The 22,494-nt window shown below is 44.5% G+C and overlaps 1 protein-coding gene across 6 annotated transcripts in view; it reads left to right on the top strand.

Moving 5' to 3' along the window:
• Positions 1-490: 490 nt before the first annotated feature.
• Positions 491-22,494, top strand: part of MTMR1 (myotubularin related protein 1) — a 39,287-nt gene continuing 17,283 nt past the window's right edge. The window contains exons 1-9 of one of the 6 annotated variants that reach the window (XM_072124746.1): positions 491-814; positions 6,049-6,154; positions 6,606-6,629; positions 11,826-11,879; positions 15,437-15,512; positions 16,944-17,038; positions 17,279-17,386; positions 17,713-17,814; positions 19,667-19,750. In XM_072124746.1, the coding sequence (XP_071980847.1) occupies positions 666-814; positions 6,049-6,154; positions 6,606-6,629; positions 11,826-11,879; positions 15,437-15,512; positions 16,944-17,038; positions 17,279-17,386; positions 17,713-17,814; positions 19,667-19,750 (798 nt within the window). In that variant the 5' untranslated portion in view covers positions 491-665. The remainder of the gene's footprint in view (positions 815-6,048; positions 6,155-6,605; positions 6,630-11,825; positions 11,880-15,436; positions 15,513-16,943; positions 17,039-17,278; positions 17,387-17,712; positions 17,815-19,666; positions 19,751-22,494) is intronic. The other 5 variants (XM_072124747.1, XM_072124750.1, XM_072124748.1 and 2 more) reach the window with 5 other exon arrangements.

Genomic DNA, 22,494 nt, shown 5'->3' on the forward strand with positions numbered 1-22,494 from the left:
CTTCAGTTTGTGAGAGGATTTATTTTCCTCCCTTTGAGGACACTTACCCGCTACCGCCTTTACAAAGTATTACAATAGCTTCTCATCATGGTGCATTATTTCATTTGTATGTGAATCTGGCTTGGAGAATAGATAAGTTTTTAGGGGACCAGTGACCTCTGTGGGCCCCGGGGTGAGAGAGGCAGGTACCACAGGCATGTGCCAGGTCCATACTGTAAGTACAAGTGCGCCCCTTGTGGCAGGATGGATCATTACACTGACAGTTACATCACCGTGTATGTGGCCAGTGTACGGCCACGTGTTTGGGGACAGTCACTTTCTCTTTATTCAATCCATTTCTAATTTAAGTTTCTAAAACTAAAACCAAACGCCTGAACGTGTGAATATCGCCCTGCCCGCCGCCTTGTCAGCTCCATAGAGCGGGGTTAGAGGAGCGCGGTGCATTGTGGGCGTACAGCAGCGCCGAGCCAGGAGCCTGTGCCTGTGCCGTGGTGCATGCCGGTCCTCGCAGGGTGACAGCGGTGACGTCACTGGTCCCCCTCCTCCTCCATCACAGCAGGAAGCCGCCAGGAAACCGAGGCCTCCAATCCGGCTCTTCCTGCGCGATAAGCGGCTCAGCTGCATCCCGAGCATCCGGGGAGGAGGAGGAGAGGAAGGGAAGAGCCATGGAGAAAGTGCCGGGGCTGGAGACGAGCGCTGCGGGGGGAGGAGGAGGCGGCACCGCTGGAGCATCTGCTGCTAGGAAACCTCCCAGACCTGCAGCCCCGCCGTCACTGCCCAGCTCCCGGCAGCCCAGCGTGGAGACCCTGGACAGGTAAGGGGGGCATAGAGTGTCAGCTCTGCGGGACACATGCACCAAGACTACAAGAACCTCCCTACATGTCCAGGGTCATTACTGTAGTGGTGACCCTGGCATCAGGCGGGTCAGAGGTCATTCCTAGTGACTGACAATCAGGCTTATACCCTGCAGGGGGGCACCACACACCCCCACACACCCCCAGAGTGGTATTAGACCATGCAGGAGGGCACCACACACCCCCTGACCTTACATAGTGGTATCAGGCTTATACCCTGCAGGGGGGCACCACACACCCCCTGACCTTACAGAGTGGTATCAGGCTTATACCCTGCAGGGGGGCACCACACACCCCCTGACCTTACAGAGTGGTATCAGACCCTGCAGGAGGGCACCACACACCCCCTGACCTTACAGAGTGGTATCAGACCCTGCAGGAGGGCACCATACACCCCCTGACCTTACAGAGTGGTATCAGGCTTATACCCTGCAGGAGGGCACCATACACCCCCTGACCTTACAGAGTGGTATCAGACCCTGCAGGAGGGCACCACACACCCCCTGACCTTACAGAGTGGTATCAGACCCTGCAGGAGGGCACCATACACCCCCTGACCTTACAGAGTGGTATCAGACCCTGCAGGAGGGCACCACACACCCCCTGACCTTACAGAGTGGTATCAGACCCTGCAGGGGGGCACCACACACCCCCTGACCTTACATAGTGGTGTCACACAGCTTTCCATCAGGTGACATCAGATTTTCTCATCTTATGTCAGGACAGAAAATGATGTGATGTATAAACAGGGGTCAGTGCAGGAACATAAGTAGGAGATCTGCTCCAGCACAGCACAAATATTTTCTATAAGTGACTGTGTGGTATAAGGTCAGACCTCTAGATGTTGATTCTTTTGTTTAATCCAGAATCAGAAGTGGAATAATAAGTAATGGGAATATATAGTGGGGATGTATACTGTGCGTCTCCTGATGGATCCACTGCTGACTTTTTTTTTTCCTGAAAACTGCATTAAAAACTTCCATTTAAATAAAGTTGTGGATCCATTCAGAAGACTGATATATAAGGGAATAGCCCTGCACTGGTAGCACCGGAGGCATTGATGGTAATGCCATGTGTAGTGTTGGAAATCCTGTATATTATTGTGTCTGTGAGGCCTCATTATATACTAAGGCCGTGTTCACATGTTGCAGATAAAACTGCATCTCAGCAGTTTCTTCAGATTAGAGACAAAAGCAAGAAACTGCACCAAAAGAGGCATCAAAAGTGATGTGGAAAGCGGGTGAGATGCGGGAGCACATACCCGGGGAGCACACGGACAATGACAGCGTGTGCCGGGACCTGACTCTATCAATGTAAACTAAAGATTCGTCAGATAGGGACATGATCTGTATCAACGCCTTTGATTTACGTGAAGTTCAGATAACAATCCTGCTCCCTGAACTAATTCTGCTTGTTATCCAAGGTTCCACTGTTTATCCAAACTGATTTCCATCTGGATGTAGGGACACATATAAGGTACACAGAGCGTATACTCTGGAGCTTGCAGATCCTACACTCTGCACTATGTCTGGTTAGAGATGTGCAGACCCGTGGTTTCAGTTTGGGTTTGGGTCCGCTCAGCTCTATTTATAATGTTACTTTCTTCTCTAAAATATATTAATTTAAGTTTATTATAAATGTATCCAGTATCTATTGTGTTTCCGTGTATCTGTGCCCCACATCTGTAGATGATCTGTTGTCTAGCATCGAAATCCATCATGAGAAACCACTTGCTCGTAAATACAGACACTGTGACTGTGGTAATCTTATCTTATACATGATCAACTGTTTAAATTATGCTAATTAACCAGAAGGGCTCTGGGGGTGTTACCAGAGCACCCTCATGTTCTAGCTTCACAGGCTGTTACACTGTCTTCTTTACCTCTGTCTGGTGTGATCTCACAGCAGCAGAGGAAGTTTCCTTTTTCAGATCACTGTCCACAGAGAGGTGTATTTTTGTACAATTTGGACTGATGCTCAGATAAACAGGTCCTCCGTACAGCTTAGTTTACATGTTAAAGCCCCTTTATTTTGGGTTGCCCTCAGACTGATATTGATAACCTATCCATAGGACAGGTCATCATTATCACATCCATGGGGGTCATCACTCAGAACCTTCACCAATCTGCCTCCAGCTGTGGAATCAGCACAAAGAGTGGAGCTGGATGAATAGCTCCATCCCTGGTGTAGTGGACAGCCCTGGGAATTGCAACTCAGCCTCCATTCCAAGGGCAAAGCAGTAGTGATGCAGAGCCCAGAGGAGAGTCCTGATTTTCCCACTAAAAAAATTTGATGGGAAGGTATACATGGATACAAATAATATGTCAGCGATTATACATGGGCAGGAAAAATTATATAAAAATGTGTATTATCATGTCGTATCAAACATAAAAAACAGATCACTTAACCATAGAGCTTCAACATGACCATGTGATGTAAGGACGTGGCATAGCTGGCCAGTGAAGTAAAAGTGGTGTCCACCAGCAGCTAACTGGTGGTAGTGCGGGGTGTCCACGGCTGGATTAGTGGCAGTATTTCTGTGGACATCACTTCTACTTCACAGGCCAATGATGTCACATCCTTCTGTTATGTGGCCTGGTTTCAGCTTAAAGTAAATTCTACCTCTTGGAACAGCTCAATATAAACCAAGGACACTTAACACTTAGCTGAGGGAACCCTGATGCAGGGTCTTTTTTCCAATAAAACCACTTTCTTCACTTATCACTTTATATTTTCTGCAGATTAACACCAGGCGCTCCTCTGCTGATGATTTATTCACGTCTTTTGCTCTGATTCTATCCTGACCCATCTCTTGGATTCAGCAGTTTCTAAGAGCAATGTTGAGCAGGCAGCTGTGCATTGAGAGATCCGACTGCGCATGCACAATCATTCCCGAGAGACGGGTGACATCGCTCGCTCTTGGGAACCGCTGAATAATAATAATTCCTTTATATAAGGAATATATATGCACAAAACTTGCCAAATCTGTCTGTCCCTAATAGGGCTCACAATCTAATCAACCTACCAGTATGTTTTTGGAGTGTGGGAGGAAACCTGAGGACCTGGAGGAAACCCACGCAAACATGGAGAGAACATGCAAACTCTTTGCAGATGTTGACCCTGGGACTTGAACCCAGGACCCCAGCACTGCAAGGCTGTAATGCTAACCACTTAACCACCGTGAATCCAAGAGGGTGATACAGAATCGGAGCAGGAGGTGTGAATAAATGATGAGCAGAGGAGCGCAAGTGCCCAGTGTGACGTGCACAGGAGTGCCCTCTGCTAATTTGCATACAATATAAAGGCGATTTGTGAAGAAAAGACCAGGTTTGATGGAAAATAAAAGAGTAGTACCTGCATCGGGGTTCCCTCAGCTAAATGTATAGTTCCTTAGTTTAAATTGAGCTGTTCTAAGGGGTACATATGTTTTAATCCAAATCCAGTATATAAGGGCTTTGCTGCAATACCATGTACAGCCACTGTTCTGTGTTATACCGTGTGCTTAGAAGGAAGTAAGTAGAGCAGGTGCTAGATTATCCCTTTAACGCTACGGACCCCCTTACTATGTAATCATTAATATTCTTAAAGGACATCTATCACCAGATCAAGGATTGTAAACCAGACATACAGACATACAGATGTGCGCCCCCTCTGGCAGGATCTGCTCTGCTTTTAGCTTCTTATGCCCTAGTAAAAAAGGCTTTTAAAATCCTGAAAATGAGCATGGCAGCAGGCTCCATAGGAGCCTGGAGCCCCTCAGACTCATTTGCATAATTTTTAAAGCACCTTTTTCTTAAAAACAAGAGCATAAGAAGCTAAAAGCAGAGCAGATCCTGCCAGAGGGGGCGCACACCTGTATGTCTGTATGTTTGGTTTGGTATGATCAGGTGATAGATGACCTTTAATGCTGAACGTTTCCCTAGTAACAGACTACAAGCAAACCATGTGTAGTCATATCCTATAAAATGTATCTTTTGTAGAATTAGATTGATTGAAAATCTTTCATCCTGGAAAGTCCATGATTGGATGTTAAAAAAATAACAATACTTGGATAACGTGTAATGTCTTCGGAGACCATTGCCTCATTCCGCCGTTGGATCATTACTTTTCCAGGATCCTTTCTTCCCCTCTCTCCTATAAAGGTCATTCGCAGTGAGAGAAGGGCTAATCTGCACATGAGCTATTTCGTTCCCCTCTTTCTCAGGACGCTCCTGATTGCTTCTGACACGGAAACTTTCTATTCCAGCTATTTAGTTTGTCGCAACATAGTTGACCGGCCAAACGCCCTGTGAAGGCTTAGCGTATCGCCCATGAAATGTAGAGTTCTTCCATGAATATAACAGCTGCTTCTTACAAACTGAGGCGTACTAGCAGAAGCTTAGGCAAGGAAAATGTTATTCCGTATCCTAAAGACTAGATTATAAGCGGAGAGCTATCGAAAGGTCAGAGAACTGATGTATTTCAGAGTTTATTGTGTTAAAATGGAATGTTAGTTTGTTTTTTGTTTTTTAGCTAAATATCCTAAAACCTCTTGCTTTGTGTCATACGTCCTGTCACATGAGTGATCTGTCATCTCTATGGATTAGATTGAGTTGTATAATGATGGGGAGTGTGAAGAGAAAGATGTGGCTTTATTAGTGCTTAGTGTCTGCAATTCAGATGAAACTTCCATTGTTTCTTAGGTGATTGATTTGTCTCATCCTTACCGCTAGGTGTTTCACACTATGGATGGGCAAGAAGAGGACAGATCCATCCGCAGTGTATAATCTGTCCTGACTCCCTGTAGGTGCCGCTCCCACTGAAGTGCATGTAGTAAGCAGGGACCGCCACTATGGTATAGATGGCGCTATCTTCTTACCAATATACATCTGTTATAAGTTCTTGATATGTAAAGTGAAGCCTAGGATAGCTGACCCCCAATATCTTCTAAAAGAAAGTTAAAGAAAAAAGTCCATTCCAGTTGAGCAATAAATGGATAATATACTGTAGTCATCCAAAATGCCTTGTGATGGCAAGAATAATGTATGGTCTTCACTCCGCTCACCATATCAAGTACTGAGCGGTCATTTGGGTTTTGTTCACCGCGGTGCACAATGCCCTCACTTTTTTCCCTGTCTCAATGTCAGGGTGCTGGGTAACAGTTTATAGATCTGTTATTATGGTGCTTATTGGGTGGTTCTGTTCTCTTTTACAGTCCTACTGGATCCCACGTTGAATGGTGCAAGCAGCTGATTGCCGCCACTATATCCAGCCAGATTTCTGGTTCTGTGCCCTCCGAAAATGTTTCTCGAGATTACAGGGTGAGTGACAATAAGGTGGAGTCTGTCTGCGTGATAATGAAAATGTCGTCTGAAGCATTGAGTGATTATTACAGTAATTACTTAATGTTCTCAGAAGGTGAATTGGTCATCAGCATGAAGAATACCATTCCCTGTTATCTTCACTTGCCAAGTAAAAATCCTGGCGTCATCAGCACACACTGCGCTCCTAAAAAAAACAAGCATGGACTATAGCACCCAGCATCTTGTGTGACACTACCACATTCAGATGAAAATATAATTATTTTATATTAAAATAATAACAAGTCAATAAATACAGTTTACAAATGTCCAAGGATAAGACCATTACAGGAAATCTATATTCTCCCACATAGTCCCCTAAAGATCCAAAAAAACAAAAATGTCTAACAGATAACATGTTTGCCAGTACGGAGTAAGTACTTTGCCTTGACATTGTTGTACATCTTAACAGGTCTACAAGAGGCCCGATATACGGGTAAGAGATTTGCGCTGTCCGGCAGTTCGGCCTCTCGCCTGTTTGTCTATTATGTGTCACCTGTTAAATCTACTTTTTGTAAATTGAGTATCAAGATCTCTGTGATTCCCAAAACCTTTATGTAGGTGATGATATGATCTGACCCAGGTCAAACGCCCCCCACATTGCTGGAATGTTTTTAACCTCTTATTTACCTGGAGATCTTGATGCTCATCATACGGTTTGTCTCCTGCGTGCTGTGAAAACGTATTCAGATTTTTTTTTTTAGTCGATTCTTTGCTTGCGTTACTTGTGCTTTGTATGGGTGCTCTGTAGTTTCACAGGTTTGTGTTCACTTGTGCCGTGTATTATATTGTATACATTTGATGGCCTGTTTGTGCATTGTGTCTTCTACACTGTAATTTGCCCCAATCATCTGTGTTCTTCTATGGGTACATGTACTTTCAGTATTGTACTGAATACATCGGCTACTGCTACGGGCCAGTGCCTCTGTGGTTTTACCGTTGTTTGTGTAGTTGAAAGCACAGCCCCTACGTAGCATTTTTTTCCTAAGCAAGAAACCAATTTATTCCAGAAAGATCCACTACCCAGTTCTTGTAAAGGTTTTTTCCGGGCTCCTATTCTGCTGATGACCTATTCATAGTAGTTGATCGGTGAGCGCCGCACTCTGCATTGAGATGGATGGAGCAGAACGGTCATGTGGCCGTCTGCTCCATTAGTCTAACAGAGCGACGAGGGGTCCAACGGAGGGACATGGGACCCCATAGGACCCATTGTTTTCGTGATCTGTGGGGGTCTCAGCACTGAGATCCCTACTGAGCAGCAAGTTAGGCCCTATCCCATGGATAGGGCCTAACTTTTATTCATGGGAAAACCCCTTTAATGCTCTACTGCCCCTGAGCCCCAACTCATTGCCCAAAAACGTGTACTCATCTGACTCCATTAGTTCTATAGACTTCTATAGACCTCAGTCTAGATAGATGATAAATCCCTATTGTCGGAGATCCCACTTTAATGATCCTCCATAGAATTTTAATAGCTTTATGGATGTCACCAGTTACAGGCGCTTCCCTTACGCACACGGCTGGTGAGTATTTGCAGAACACTTCTGTTGTAATGGCTTGAGATAAAACGTAAGCTTCCATCCCTGGTTTTTACTGGTGACAGCTTGATATATGTGTTACTGGAGGCAGTGGCTCCATATCATCAGAAGACGGTCAATACCTCTGCTGCGTGATGTGCTTTCCTTAGTGTCAGTCCTCCGCAGCGCAGCACGCCTGGTCCTCGCCATATGTGCTCCATGTCTTCAGCTTCATCCGGCTGTCTACGACCAGACCGTCGGCTAAGAATCAGTATATTTGTCTCATAGTTTCTGGTTTTATTTTTTTTGTTGTATGTATGTGTTGTATAGCTCCATTGTTAAAGTAAGTTGGTGTTACTAGCTGGGGGGTTTCCCTACGCACCTTTTAGTGGAACCCCTACTTAGTTGATAGATACTGGGGGGAATTACAGTCATCTACACACCACAGAGTATTAAGGAAAGGTGATCCTGGATTTCTGATTCATGGGGAATGCAATAATTCCCTGAAACGAATGTAACGCGAGAGGTGACGGGTCCCATTTATGTAACTAAAGTGCGCCTTAAAGGGCTTGGCCACTTTCAGTAAATAATTGATATTATTTGTGTAATGAAAAGTTATTCAATTTTCCAGTATACTTTCTTTATCAGTTTCTCGTGGTTTCCTAGAACTCTGCTTGCTCTCAGTGTATAGAAAGCATCTCTATTCACTTCCAGTGTATAGAAATCTGTCCATGCTGATGTGATGGACATGCACGTGTAGGAGGACCTCTGTGTACATCACATCACCATGGACGGATTATATCTACTGAAAATAAAACTTAAAAGCTTTTTATAGAAGGAAAGCAAGCAGAGATCTAGAAAATGGTGAGGAATTCATACAAAAAGTATATTGAAAAATTGAATAACTTTTCCTTACACAAACAATATAAATGATTTGCTAAAAGTGGACAACTCCGTTTAGCAATGTGAACCTGATGTGCAAGTCTACATAAACAAGGATTTAAGAATAAAAGCCTTAATCTCCTATATTTGAGAATTTAGATCCTCTTTGGCAACCTCATACTGTCAGTGACCTGACGGTTCTGCTAAAACAAGAACATTTAAAGGGAACCTACCACCCCGATTCTACGTATAAAGGTAGAAGGGGTGGTAGGTGGATGGATGGGACGTGAGGATATCCCTTTTTTAGGCCAATCCTCACGTCCCGGGTGTATTTTAGAAAACTTTATTTCCGGCATATGCTAACTTTTTTATGCGGCTACTAGGGCGTGGAGTAGATGGACATGAGGCTACTAGTCGCGGCTACTCCACGCCCCAGTAGCCACGTTACTCCTGGTAGCTGCGCGCCCTCGTCCGGATCCCCTGCGTTCTGCGCATGCGCAGAACGCAGGCCTTTGGCTGCGCAGCTCCGGGGCCGGAACTACTGCGCATGCGCAGTAGCCGGGGAACCCGGACGAGGGCGCGCAGCTACCAGGAGCTGCGCGCCGGAGATTACCTGGTAGGCGGGGTAACGTGGCTACTGGGGCGTGGAGTAGCCGCGACTAGTAGCCTCATGTCCGGCTACTCCACGCCCCAGTAGCCGCATAAAAAAATTAGTATATACCTGAAATAAAGTTTTCTAAAAGACACCCGGGACGTGAGGATTAGCCCAAAAAAGGGCTATCCTCACGTCTTATTCATCCACCTACCATCCCTTCTACCTTTATAGGTAGAATCGGGGTGGTAGGTGCCCTTTAAGGGGTTTTCCTACATATGACTCTTATATTTTATTGTCACGTTCACACCATCAACCAATCATTGTGCATAACATTGTAGTCCCAGAGATGTGGATGGAGAGAATCATCCACCAACGCTGGATCCTGAGGGTGCACTTCTGGTCCTATCCCCTGCCCTGTGCATAGGACATTTGTAGATTAAACCCCTTTTATAGGCTGTGTTTCCTCCTGTACTGTAATTGTTTATGTGGGGGTCTTCAGAGATGTTTATACAGTATGTGGGAATATCTCCCTGTAATGATTTGTATTTGTACATTGCCTCGTTGATAATATCGGATTGCTTACAGGTAAATGTTGTGAGTACGACCTACTTTCTATAATTTGTTAATGAAAGGCGCATGATGCAGATGGTTGCACCTCCGCTGCGATCCGCATGACTCCCCCTTGTGTTCCTCCTGCATGTTGTGTGTCTGGCTCCTTGTAATTGTCTATCACAGAGAGCGCACCCTGCGCATATTATCTCTTCTGACATTCATTTACGTCTGTATTATGCCTTACTGTAAGAAGAGCTCGAATCTGACATCTCTCAGGTTGGCATGGCGTGCAATGCAAAACTCTATTACACTAAAAGAAGCTACCGGTATCATTACCACTGAGTGATCTGGTACTTTATTACCCCGTTATACATATGGCGAGACAACATGACATGTTCCGCCTTGTGAAAAACTCCAGAGGCTTCCATTGAGTAAAACGGAAAGAAATCCGCTCCTCAATCTTGACCTCCATTGGGTAACTTGGTTCCCAGTGGTTTTCTGCATTCGTTACTGGTTTTTATAATTGACGTATGGAATATCCACTGCAGATATCAATAGCTGTGACGTCTATGAGATCTATTACATGCAGATACACCATGAGGTATTTTGGGTTTGAAGAGTCCTATGCATAGTGTGATAATAGCCGTGTCCAGATCACCATACCGTGACACACATAGTCCCTGCAGCTTTCTACCATGCCGTGTATTGCTCCATGTGTTAATGCAGAATTAGATGTGGAATCTGTGCCCAAATTCTCAACATATCAACTACATTTTTGCAACCACTTAATGGTTAATGGTGGAACGTATCGCTATACACATGCCCCCGCAGTGCCAGCTTTTGTCTGTACCTTTTCTGATCCATCAGTGGCACATACATGGCAGATACCAAGGTGGAATTTTTGGATTTCAAATCCTCTTATTAGTATGGGTCAGAGTTGCTTTTTGCCGGTGCTCCAACCTTCGTTCTTGGGGCTCAGGCCTCCACCATTCAACAAGTGACCCCCTATCGCAGTGATGGCGAACCTTTTAGAGACTGAGTGCCCAAAACTGGAACCAAAAGCCACATATTTTTCACAAAGTGCCAAATGCCAATTTAAAGTAACTTATTGCTCCCTGCTGTGTCACAGATTCGAAAGTACTGGCGTCCTGAAGACACCAATACAGAAGAAAGATGAAAAGATTCTGAATATTATTGTAGCTTCCCTCTAAGGTCCCCTTAACAGGATGAATCACAGGCCCTAAGAAGGGGCTTTAATGATAATCCAGCTCTGTCCACACCTCCTTGCTCCTCTTGTACTTCAAGTCCCTATAAAATACTGCTGAAGAGGCCAGTGATGGCCTGGGTGCCCAAAGAGAGGGCTCTGAGTACCACCTCTGGCACCCTTGCCATAGGTTTGCCACCACTGCCTCGTAATCAGGTCTGTGTTAGAAGCCAAGAATAACCTTTGAGTGAGACCACACTATGAAGGGGATAAGCTACTTGTACATTGCTGTGATATATGTGGTAACAGTGGGGGGCAAACTGCCACCTTCATATACAAGTTATCAATGACAAATTCTGAGCATATAGTGGAATCCATCACCTATCGGCTTCCATGTTTTTCTTTTAATCATGCCCCTATGTCACACTTTTACATAGTTCATACATCTGGAGTAACACACCCTATAGCCCTATTCCATACAGTTAAAATTTTACTAGGTCTTTGGAGACCTTTCTAGATGTATGGGGGACACAAAACATATGTTACACATCAAATGCAGTGAGAATGAAATCTTGGCCGACATAGGAAGTGGCCTCGTACTCCTTGCAGGTTTCAGAGCACTAGGAGGATGACTCCTACTATATAGATCTGATGGGTCACCGCCCTGGAGCCGCGGATTAGGAAGTCCTTCCTCATTGGTAATAATACGCTTGTCTTCTCGGATTCTGCATGTGGTGACTTACACGCCAAAGAGGACGTTAACTCTCCACTTTGTGCTGTCACATACGGCTGATGTCTTGTCTGACCTGTCCTTTTATCTGTTGTCTGCATGATTATTTCTCTCTTGTTGCCTCTGTTCTGTCCCGCCTCGTGCACACACAGGATATACAGGACGAGCACAATGGCTATCATTCCGAAACGGAGGCCGAGCAGGTGGCAAGTTGGACCCCTCTATTTTCTATCACCTTAGTGCATGTCTCTAGATTTTAGATTACTCCTAGTACAATCCATCGTATACCTATAGTTATCATTTAGATATCATCATTGCGGTAGTTTGATCCATCAGTAATCAAGTTTTATCAACCGTACGTTATTCTTATAATGCTTAGTATATATGATGTTTCACCCCCGGGACTTACATCTGCAGCTAAAATGAGGCCCATTCTATTTGGTAATCCAGCTGATGGCCAGAGAATCGGTCAGAGAATGAATAGAGAGGTGGCCATACATGTCCACCCCTCTCTCCATCCCCTTCTATAGGTCTACGTCACCTTCTTCTGTTACCATGTCTTTAATGGAACGCTACAAAGCTGATTCATTGAATTAAACATTGAAAGGAGGAGCATGACTCCAGCTTCTAGGACTCCATGTTCCTCCCTTCAGGCCCTGCACCATGCAACATTCAATATATTAGCTTTGACCGGAGAGTTCCTAATGTCCAAGATGGGAATAGCCCTTTAGGACCTTGGTGAGAGGGAGCCTTTTGTTGTCTAGTGTTAGCTGGGATAGTGAGCTTTTAGATGGCAGACAGTCCTGGGTTATTTCTTTTTATGCTTATTTCCTTTCTTTTAGTAGTATGTTAGTAGCTTTTTACATTGGGAACCAACCTGCAGTATCCCAGATAAGCCACTAAAAAGAGCACGGAGCTATTTTTCCGAATCTGTTCTCTGTGCTAGGCGCCATGCACATGATAGTGTTGTGCTCCTTGGCACAGTGTTGGGGACAACCTGAAGACCTATAACTGGTTTAGGGACCCCTAAACCAAGTTGCAAGCTCACCTTCATATTTAAATGGAACCTGTCAGCAGATATTGACCTAATAAACCACTAATAGTAAGTTGTCATGCAGCTGAACACCTTCTATATCATGTTTCTTTCATGGTCCAGAAAATCAACTTTAAAGTGAGATGTGAATTAGTTGTATAAAGTCAAGGAGGTGGATAATTTAGCACTGAAGTCAAGCTCTCCCTGTCCCAGAACACCCCCCTTCACTATAATTGCTGGTCCTGCATCCAAAAACATTACTAACCAGATCTCTAGAAGTCCGGAGCATGATGTCAATCACAGGGGAGGAGGCGGGGAGAGCTTAACTTCATTGTTAAACTCTCCGCCTACTTGACTTTATACATCCAGTTAACATCTCACTTCAAAGTTGATTTTCTGGACCATGAAAGAAACATGATATAGAAGGTGTTCAGCTGCATGACAACTTACTATTAGTGGTTTATTAGGTCAATATCTGCTGACAGGTTCCATTTAAATATGAAGGTGAGCTTGCAACTTGGTTTAGGGGTCCCTAAACCAGTTATATGTCTTCAGGTTGTCCCCAACACTGTGCCAAGGAGCACAACACTATCATGTGCATGGCGCCTAGCACAGAGAACAGATTCGGAAAAATAGCTCCGTGCTCTTTTTAGTGGCTTATCTGGGATAGAAGACCCGAGGCTACCATGGAGACGGATCCCAGGTAAGATGGCGGCGCCCATGTGCCGCTATCTTTTTGAGCTTTGCCGGCAGCCATCGCTGTGAAAGCACCCGCGATCGGTGCTAGCTGCAATATGCAGCAAAGACTTACCGGCTATGGAGAGGGCTCAGCCCGTGAGCCCTCTCCATGCAGCGCGACCCGACCGCCGCCGTGAATACACGGCGGGCGGTGCTTTTCCAGGTGGGGGCCGCAAAATATTGTCCCGCGGGCCGCAGTTGGCCCGCGGGCCGCGAGTTTGAGACCCCTGCTTTATGGTGCACAGGAAGGTTGGGGGATTTCTGCTCTGAAGCCAGCAGAATTGTAAATGCAGCCCTGAACCGTATGATATGAGATTGTTCTATTTGTAGAAGGACCCTGCTTATAAATGTACATTCCTTTTCAGGAACATCATGTGAAGCCGCCATTACTTCTCAGGCGAAGTTCACTCTCTCGCTCAAATCTCCGTTCCCTAAAAAAAAGTAAAGAATGGAGGTTTCAATCAAAAATCCTATTGTGATAAATGTAAATTTGTTGTCATCCATTATGTTCCCTTTAGGCAGGTACCCATTATCTCTGCATTTTTTCGGGCAGAGAAAAATGGAGGTTGCAGTACTTCTCCTTCGTTGCAGGATACCTGCCAAACTGACCATAACGGATGGCGCAACATTTACATTGACGTCAATGGGATTTTTAACTAATAGGTAAAGAATGGAGGTTTAACCATCAGCTAAAAATCCCATTGACGTCAATGTAAATGTTGTGCCATCCGTTATGGTCAGTTTGGCAGGTATCCGCTATCTGTGCAACGGAGAAGAAGTACTGCAACGCTTAACGGATTACATCCCATTCACATTCATGTCAATTGGATTTTTAATTGATACGTGAAACCTCCGTTCTTTTTTGTAACTAAGGCAAGGAACAGAGATTTGTACTGTAGTGTGAACTTAGCCTTCTAGTTGTAGCAGTTCTCTGTGGTTAATATCCGCATTCTAGCTTTACCTGCTCATTGTGATGCAGTCATTAATGTGAGAGGATTATGTACTGGTGGGGGCACTAGAGTCTGTGTAGAATTTCAAGGATATGTTCATTCTGTGGGTTTTTTGACAAGTATAAAGCTGTATCCTTTCTCATGTGTGGTTTCAGCACTGGGTGGCCACTTACTTATCAGCACCATTAACCCTGTCTTGGCCCCTTATTCCACAGCCAAAATACTCATCATTTTAGTATTTGACCATGTGTAGTCCCCATGGCCACCTGCATTCAGTTTGTAATACACAAGGATTTATTATAGCGGATCCCAGTGTGGAATTCAACCTTTGCAACACAGATGCTGAGCTCCACCCTCTTTCCGCAGGAATAACGCAGCATTAACCAGACAATTTTGGCTGTTTTCTGTTGCTGGTGAAATTGATACGAATTACTGCTGCATAAATTCTGCAAAAGGTCCCGTCCTGCTGAAAATTAAAAAAAAAAAATCCCCTTTAAATTCTATTGAAAGTTTTTCTCTGTCTTCCAGATTAAACCGCAATAAGTAAACGTTTCAGTAAGGATCTCACATTAATGGCGGCGCCCGAGCTCACATTGTGTACTGCGTTTGTTTTCATGGGCTCCATTCAATCTCCAGACGCAAGGCGGACATTGATTTCTATTCTCAACTCCTGCTTCCTAGCGGATATAAAAGCAGTACATCGATTTCTGCGCTGACCTCCCGGCAGGGGGCTTCATAGCACAAGCATGTCTGTTACTCCATGAGCGTTACCATTATGAGCAGTCGACAGAAATCAATGGCCGCCCTGGATATCGGCCCATAGACCGATGCTGGGTCTTACAAAAATAATTGTGGAAAGATGAATTTATTATACATGAGATAATGATTGTGACGGGAGGTGATCTAGACTGGACGGAGCCCACTGTGTCTTATTAATCCTCTCTTCACCAGTCATTTTCTAAGCAGCTCCACTCCTCCCAGGGGGAAAGTGCCTCTACTTGTTGGCACAGCTGGGATATGACACACTTCTTCTCTTTGCCAGGCTCTGAGAGATGGGAACAAGCTGGCACAGATGGAGGAGGCACCACTTTTTCCTGGCGAGTCTATCAAAGCCATTGGTGAGTAAAGATGAGTATCACATCTAAATGATGTTGTTTTTTTTGTTTGTTTTTTTTTGCATTTTTAGTTTATATTGAATACACTCCACACTATGCACCATGTATTCATTTTCTGTGTTGCTCTCGATCCACTGGATAGATAAAAAGTGAATAATCAAATTTTGTCTGCTAGCTGCCACCACTAGAGGGAGCTTTAGAGTGGACTCAAATAGAAAAGAAATATGTGGTTGTTGGGGTTCCAGGGATGGTGATATGTGTTGCTCATGATACAGCTTCCTTTGCCTACCACCTCCCTTGAGCTTTTCACTCAGCAACTAAAGGGTTACTCTGCCCATAGCAGTTATGAATGACACAGTCGTATGTTCATTATTAGTGCCCCGTTTTTGGTCATCTTCACCTTGTTCCTCCTTGGACGTGCTCCTGGAGCACTGCTGTGGAATAACCAGGCGGAGAACCTGACGTGCATCCCCTGCACTCACCGAGGCCTCCATTGTACAAAGATTTCAGGCAGGGGACGTGTGAAGCCACGATGAAGGTGGATCTGCTCTGAGAAGGAAGGGTTTGTGTAGTTGAATGCAATGGTCTGGGTGACGACGTTGGGGTAGAGGGATGCTCTGTGGTTGCACCGAGGTGCTAATTTACATACAAAAAAAAGTACAGGGAACTAATATACTTCAATGGATGTTCAGTATTTTTGCCTGAATAAACCCTGAGGACGCTGAAAAATAAGCTTTGTGGAAATGTTAGTGTTAGGGAATCTTTCAAGTTGTTTGGGACCATTAAATCTTCAGCGTGACCTTGTTTAGCTGGGGTTAAAGGTCCCAGGCATATTTGGTGATCTCTGAATTCTAGTGAAAGTGACCAGAAGTCCATGTGCAACGCATGTGCATTGAGGTTGATGAAGTTGATAGGGGGGGTAAGCATTGGACACCTGGGGATCTGACAACTTTATCAGTCATAGTGAAGTGCCCTATATGAATAGAGCAGGGGGGGCACATTGGTCACAGTGATCAGATGGAGGACATGTGTCTTCCTTTTTAAGTTAATAACCCAGAAACTGATCTTTAGTATGTGTATTATACTCTGAGGTCATCTAGGAGTGCAGCGTAGAGGCCACTGCAAAACCTGTATGTGTCATGGCTTCTTGGCTCCAGTATATTGGTTTGGGGATTTCTTCTGTCAGGGGTCGCATGTAAAAGTGTTTATTACGCTTCTACAGGCAGTTTTACTCCTTTAGAAAAGCCCCATGTGGATAAATCCACACTGGACTTTTCTCCCCTCTGTTGGGCGTCAAGCTGCAACCTCTCTGTGTCATTTACTGCTGCAGCTTGTGGCCTCTGACAGATTCCCTTTAAATGTAAAAGCAGCGGTCCTGACAAGCTCACCACATCCATGCTGCCTGCTTCTCTAATATATAACCTTATTTTACAGCTAAGGATGTCATGTACATCTGTCCATTTTGGGGGGCCGTAAGTGGGACGTTAACAGTGACTGATTTCAAGATGTATTTCAAGAACGTGGAAAGGGTAAGTTGTCTGGAGAAATATAGTGATCTAGTCCTGGACCCAAGTGACCTGATCACGCTTTTCTAGTTGTATGCACTCAATTATGGGAAAACTTTTTTTTTTTTTGTATCTAGAAATTAATATGTATAGACGTTATTTGGAGTTGTATGTGCTGTGATGCCTGGAAATTAACTTATTACATGTCAGTACATTGCTCACACCTAGGTAATAAATACTTCCATTACCCGTCTTGTATTGCAGGACCCTCCATTCATCCTCGATGTCCCTCTGGGTGTCATCAGCCGAGTGGAGAAGATTGGAGTACAAAGCCAAGGAAGTAACTCTTGTGGTATAGAGATCGTGTGCAAGGTATCTGCCTGTGGATGTTATGGAGGGGTAGACTTTTCCTTTAATAGGCACCCTGCCTATTGCCCAGAGACCTATAACCATGTGCCAAAAATCCTGATCAGGAACTCAAAGCGAGATTAAAAAATAATACTCTACCACCATTAAAAACTATAGCAGCAGGCGATGACCTCTCTATCACCATATAGAGAAGGCTGGTGACCTCCAGTGTCACTACACGGGAAACCTACACATGAAATCCCTAAACAGTAAAATTCTTGTGTTTCCTCTGCTTTTAACATTCTCAGTTTATCACCCCAGATGATAGCGTTGTGTTTATGTCTCGGAAGGATATGAGGAACTTGCGGCTAGCCTACAAGCAGGAAGAGCAGAGCAAGCTGGAAATATTTGAGAATCTTATAAGGCATGCCTTTCCTGTCTCCAATGCTATGGTAAGTGATGTCATTGACCCTGACAATAATAATACCACTGACTAGGGGTAGGTCCCGGGTCACAGGTCAGGTAGTCACTGGAAATTGTACTCTGCACTTTTATACTGCACACAGTATATTGTTCCAGCCAATGATTGCACACCCACCAAACAACTGTGTGACGTGTTGGTTATTAGTAGAAAAGGAGACCAGAAAATTCCTTTAGCAGAACATAAAAATACTCTGAGCCTTTACAAAATCATATTTCATATTTGAGTTATTCAAGCTGTATTTAACCAGCATCTTATCAGAAATGCTAAACTTTCCGAATTGTAAATATCAGACCCCATTGTCATTGGATTATATAAGAAAACTGCTCTTGCATTTAGGGTGGTGTCACACGTGTCGTTTTGAACCCGTTCTTAGTCTCGTTTTCAAGCAGTCCTTTAAAAAAACTCATGCAGTTTGAATTGGACTGCCTAAAAACAGGCTGAAAACGCCACGTGTTTCACCACCCTTAGAGGGGTACTCCATCTCATAAAGGCAGGGGCCAGGTGTTGCTGCTATTTTCAAATGAGTGGGTTGGGCTGGAGGGGATAGAATACTACACCAACTCTGTCACCCGCAGAATTTGTGAGGCAAGAGCCCACCAAACGTGGTACTGTGTCATTGTGATGTATTAGAAATTTTTATGATATGGTAGACACAGGACTGAAAAATGCTTTTATGTTTCAGGATTGTAGCTGGACTCGTTTAGTAAGATCTCACAGCACAGCCCCTCTGCTCTGAGTAACAGCTGTAACAGGTTTCTAGTTAGATATTTTAGCAGAGGTGATTGGCTGGGGTAGTTTGAATGCAAAGATCAAAGAACACAGCGGTGTGAGGAAACTCCCGTAGTGCTCCAGGTCCAGCTACAACCCTGGGATATAAATGTTGTCATAGTCACTACTACAAGCCACTGAGGCCACGTATTGTGTAACCCATGTAGTATACAGTAACTGGTGGGGAAACAAGGAAGTGTTGTAATGGAAGCCATAGATGACTGATGAGGTATAACTACTTTCGTAAATTTGTAAAACTCCTTTAAAATCCCCAGAAATTCTGAAAATGAATGAACTAATAAAATTTGTTGATAGGGCAGTAGTTGGCTTACAAGGTACCCCGGAGACCACATCTTTGTACATGGGAATATGGGACACGGTATGTGTAAGATTAAACATGAAGTCCCAGTTATAACACATATAATCCAGGTAAGATTACACAGATGGAGAACAGCTGTGGCCTTGGAAAGGATGAAAACTGCACATATAAACATGTCTTTTAAGCCCCTAAGTTCCACACTGGGGTCTTCACATCCTTCCAACATCATGGTCTGGTTTTCCTGGCAGTGAACAGAAGCTCTCAAAGCAAATAACACTTGTTTCCAGTAAGGACTGAAACCTGATCCAGAGGAAGACTTAGAAAACACAATTCCATCCAAATCTGAGACTCCGAGTACACAGTGATGGTTCATAGAGAGGTGACACAGCCCGGACATGTGGGGGGTGGAGATGTTACAGGATCTACAAGGGGGGTCTGCTGGGTAGATCAAACCACCATTATCAGTCAGGGCTGAATAAGAAATAAGGACATTATGGGTAAGACCATATGTCATAACCTTCATAGGAGGAGGCACTATTGAGGGGAGACATCAGGTAAATCTGCCCAAGGCCTAGTACACCTGACCTTTTGCTCACCCGGGCCGGGTGATGATCGCTCAGTATATATTAATGAGATGTTGAACCGTTTTTTTTTTTTGTTTTTTCCACTCTTTGATGAAGTATTCCTAATCATTCCGTTAAATGAGTTTCATGAACAGTCTCTTCTCTTCCAGCCGCTCTTTGCCTACAGTTATAAAGAAAAGTTCTCGGTGAATGGCTGGAAGGTTTACGACCCCACAGTGGAATACAAGAGACAGGTATGGTGTTATAATACATTACATTTTAACCCCTGCAGTGTAATACACATGGTTTCACTGTGTTTGCAATACTGTAGCAGTGTATATGTATCTTAAAGAGAACCCATCATGCAAAATAACCCCCCTAAACTAAATATATTTTCATAAACTGCCATTAGAGAGCATTGCCTCTATCCCTTCATTGTCCCTCTACATGCCTGTAACCCTAAGCAATGAGGTCCTAAAGCTGTATGCAAATGACCTGTGAAATGTCCAATGAAGCATTAGCATATTCAAGCTGTCCACTCTATTCATGAGTGGGAGGCACAGCCACACCCCCAGTGCATGACTGACAGCCTGTATAATGATGTGAGGCTGTATAATGATGTGCTTCCTGGTGCTGGCGCCCCCTGCAGCCTGTGTGTGCATGTGTGTGTGTATAGGAGAGATACAGCAGCTCCAGGCAGCCATGTTACAGCAGAACATGTCAGGTACACGTGCAGCTGATGTTTGTGTCTCTCACCTGTATATTAGGAGGATGCAGCATGTCAGCAGATGCAGCGCACACACTAGCCATACTTTACTATACATTACACACAGACATGAGCAGGGGGAGGAGAGGGGAGGGGTAACAGAGGTGACATCACTGCCTCATTTACATGATAAAGAATAGATGATTTTACAATGAATAATGTATGAAATAACTAGATAAAGGCTGGGATGGGATCCTTGTGAGCTGCTCCAACAGGTAGAAGTGACAGGACTAGTGACACAGACCTGATGACAGGTGTCCTTTAAAGGACATCTACCACCAGGATGAAGGATTGTAAACCAAGCGCACTGACACACTCCTGTGTTCTCCCTCTGGCAGGATCGTCTCTTCTTTTAACTTCCTATGCTCTTGTTTTTGATAATAAAAGGCTTTGAAAGGGCTCCAGGCTCCATTAAAACCTTTGAAGCCCAGAGCCCCTTAGCTTAATTTGCATAATTTTTAAATCCTCTTTTTGTAAAGACCAGGGAATAAGATACTAAAAGAAGAACAGATCCAGTCAGAGAGGGCACACACCAGTATGTCGTGTGCTTGGTGTACGTACAATCCTTCATCCTAGTGGTAGATGTCATATAAAGGGGTTGTCCCAAGTTAAGCGGTTATCCCCTTCACAGGGGATAACTGTGGGTGATCAGTGTGGGTCTAACTGGTGGGACCCCAGCGATTTGGACAATGGGAATCCCATTCTCACTGTTAGGTGGAGTGGCAGGCCGAGCATGCACCCTGCGGCTCAGTTCTGTTGGATGAGCGGAGATGGAAGAACTTGGCTATTTCTGGTGAATGTCCCAGCGATCAGACCCTCCCCGATCACCTTGTTATCTTTTATCTGGTGGGTAGGGGACAACTGCTAAATTTTGTACAACACCTTAAACCCACAGATACTGCAGAATAATATCTGCAGCCGATACTACTTTCAACTACAGATTTATGATCTGCAGCATGTCATCATTTATCTGCTGCGGATCCCAAGCTCCTTCTCCTCCTTCTAAAACCGTAGCAAAAACCATCACCATAAGACACTCTTATTGTAAGGCTGATCCACTATTACACTGGTGTCTGGTCCATCAGGTGCGGTCACTTGGGAATGTTCTAGACTATAGATGCATCTGAGAGGAGTCTCATCATTGCCGAGTGGTTGAACAACTCTGCGAGACCCTGAGAAGTAAATACAGTGAAGATCCTTATCCTTTATTTATACTGCGCTGACATATTCTGCAGCGCTTTACTGAGGACACATTGATTCATATCCGTGTCTCGGCAGAGTCAGCAGTATATGAGCTCGCCAGGGGAAGACGCGCTCCTATATCATGTGAACTGCCAGTGCAGGATATCTCAGTCCTCACATTGATCTATAACTACAGGTCTAATGGCTGGTAATTGGTAGTATACACAATGCAGAATATAGGGCACCTATTACAATCCTGTACTGCTTATTCACATGAATGTAATGGGTACAATATTTGCGGCCAGATATCGGTCCCCATTGACGCCTATGGCGCCTGGTCACAATGCGGTGAGCACACGTTGTCGCACCATGACTGTGTTACGACCCCAACCCTGTGCTGCTCTATGGAGAGGGGAGGGGTAAGTAGCGCTCATCTCTCCTGCGCGCTGACGTGTGCTCGCCCGGCTGTCGGAAGGAGTCCTAGGACGTATGTGCAACAGAGTGAGGCCCCGTACCTGTGAACATATTAAAACGGCCTTTTATACGTGTAGCATACGGCTCCATTCATTACATTGGGAAATACAGCCAGGCATTTTAAGCCCATATTGTCCACCGTACCGTACTGGGAGTGAAACGTAAAACAATATAGATCATATCCAGTATTTTCATTTTGTACACCCCATAGACGTCTATGCAAACATATAAAATACAGGTTGCATATGTGCTTCATACAGTTGTGCATGTATGCTGCCGTATATACATGCAGTATGCAGGGAGACCAGAACCAGTAAAGAGTACTTTCTGTCAGCCCACCATATTTTATACGGATACGGTGCATACCTGCTCATACTGATGAAAAATGTCTTGTATTTATGGCCACAATACAGCTGTACATACAGAACAGGAAAAAACATCCGGTGGACTGCATGAGGCTTATTAAGGGAGGTGAAGCCATTAACATGTGCACCGTCACCCCTTCTTACTTCCTACAGATGAAAAACCGATGCCTGGTCATGTGATGTCACACAGGTGCACGGCTCATTGTATCCC

Source organism: Engystomops pustulosus, chromosome 9 (assembly GCF_040894005.1).
Source record: "Engystomops pustulosus chromosome 9, aEngPut4.maternal, whole genome shotgun sequence".
Lineage (NCBI taxonomy): Eukaryota > Metazoa > Chordata > Amphibia > Anura > Leptodactylidae > Engystomops > Engystomops pustulosus.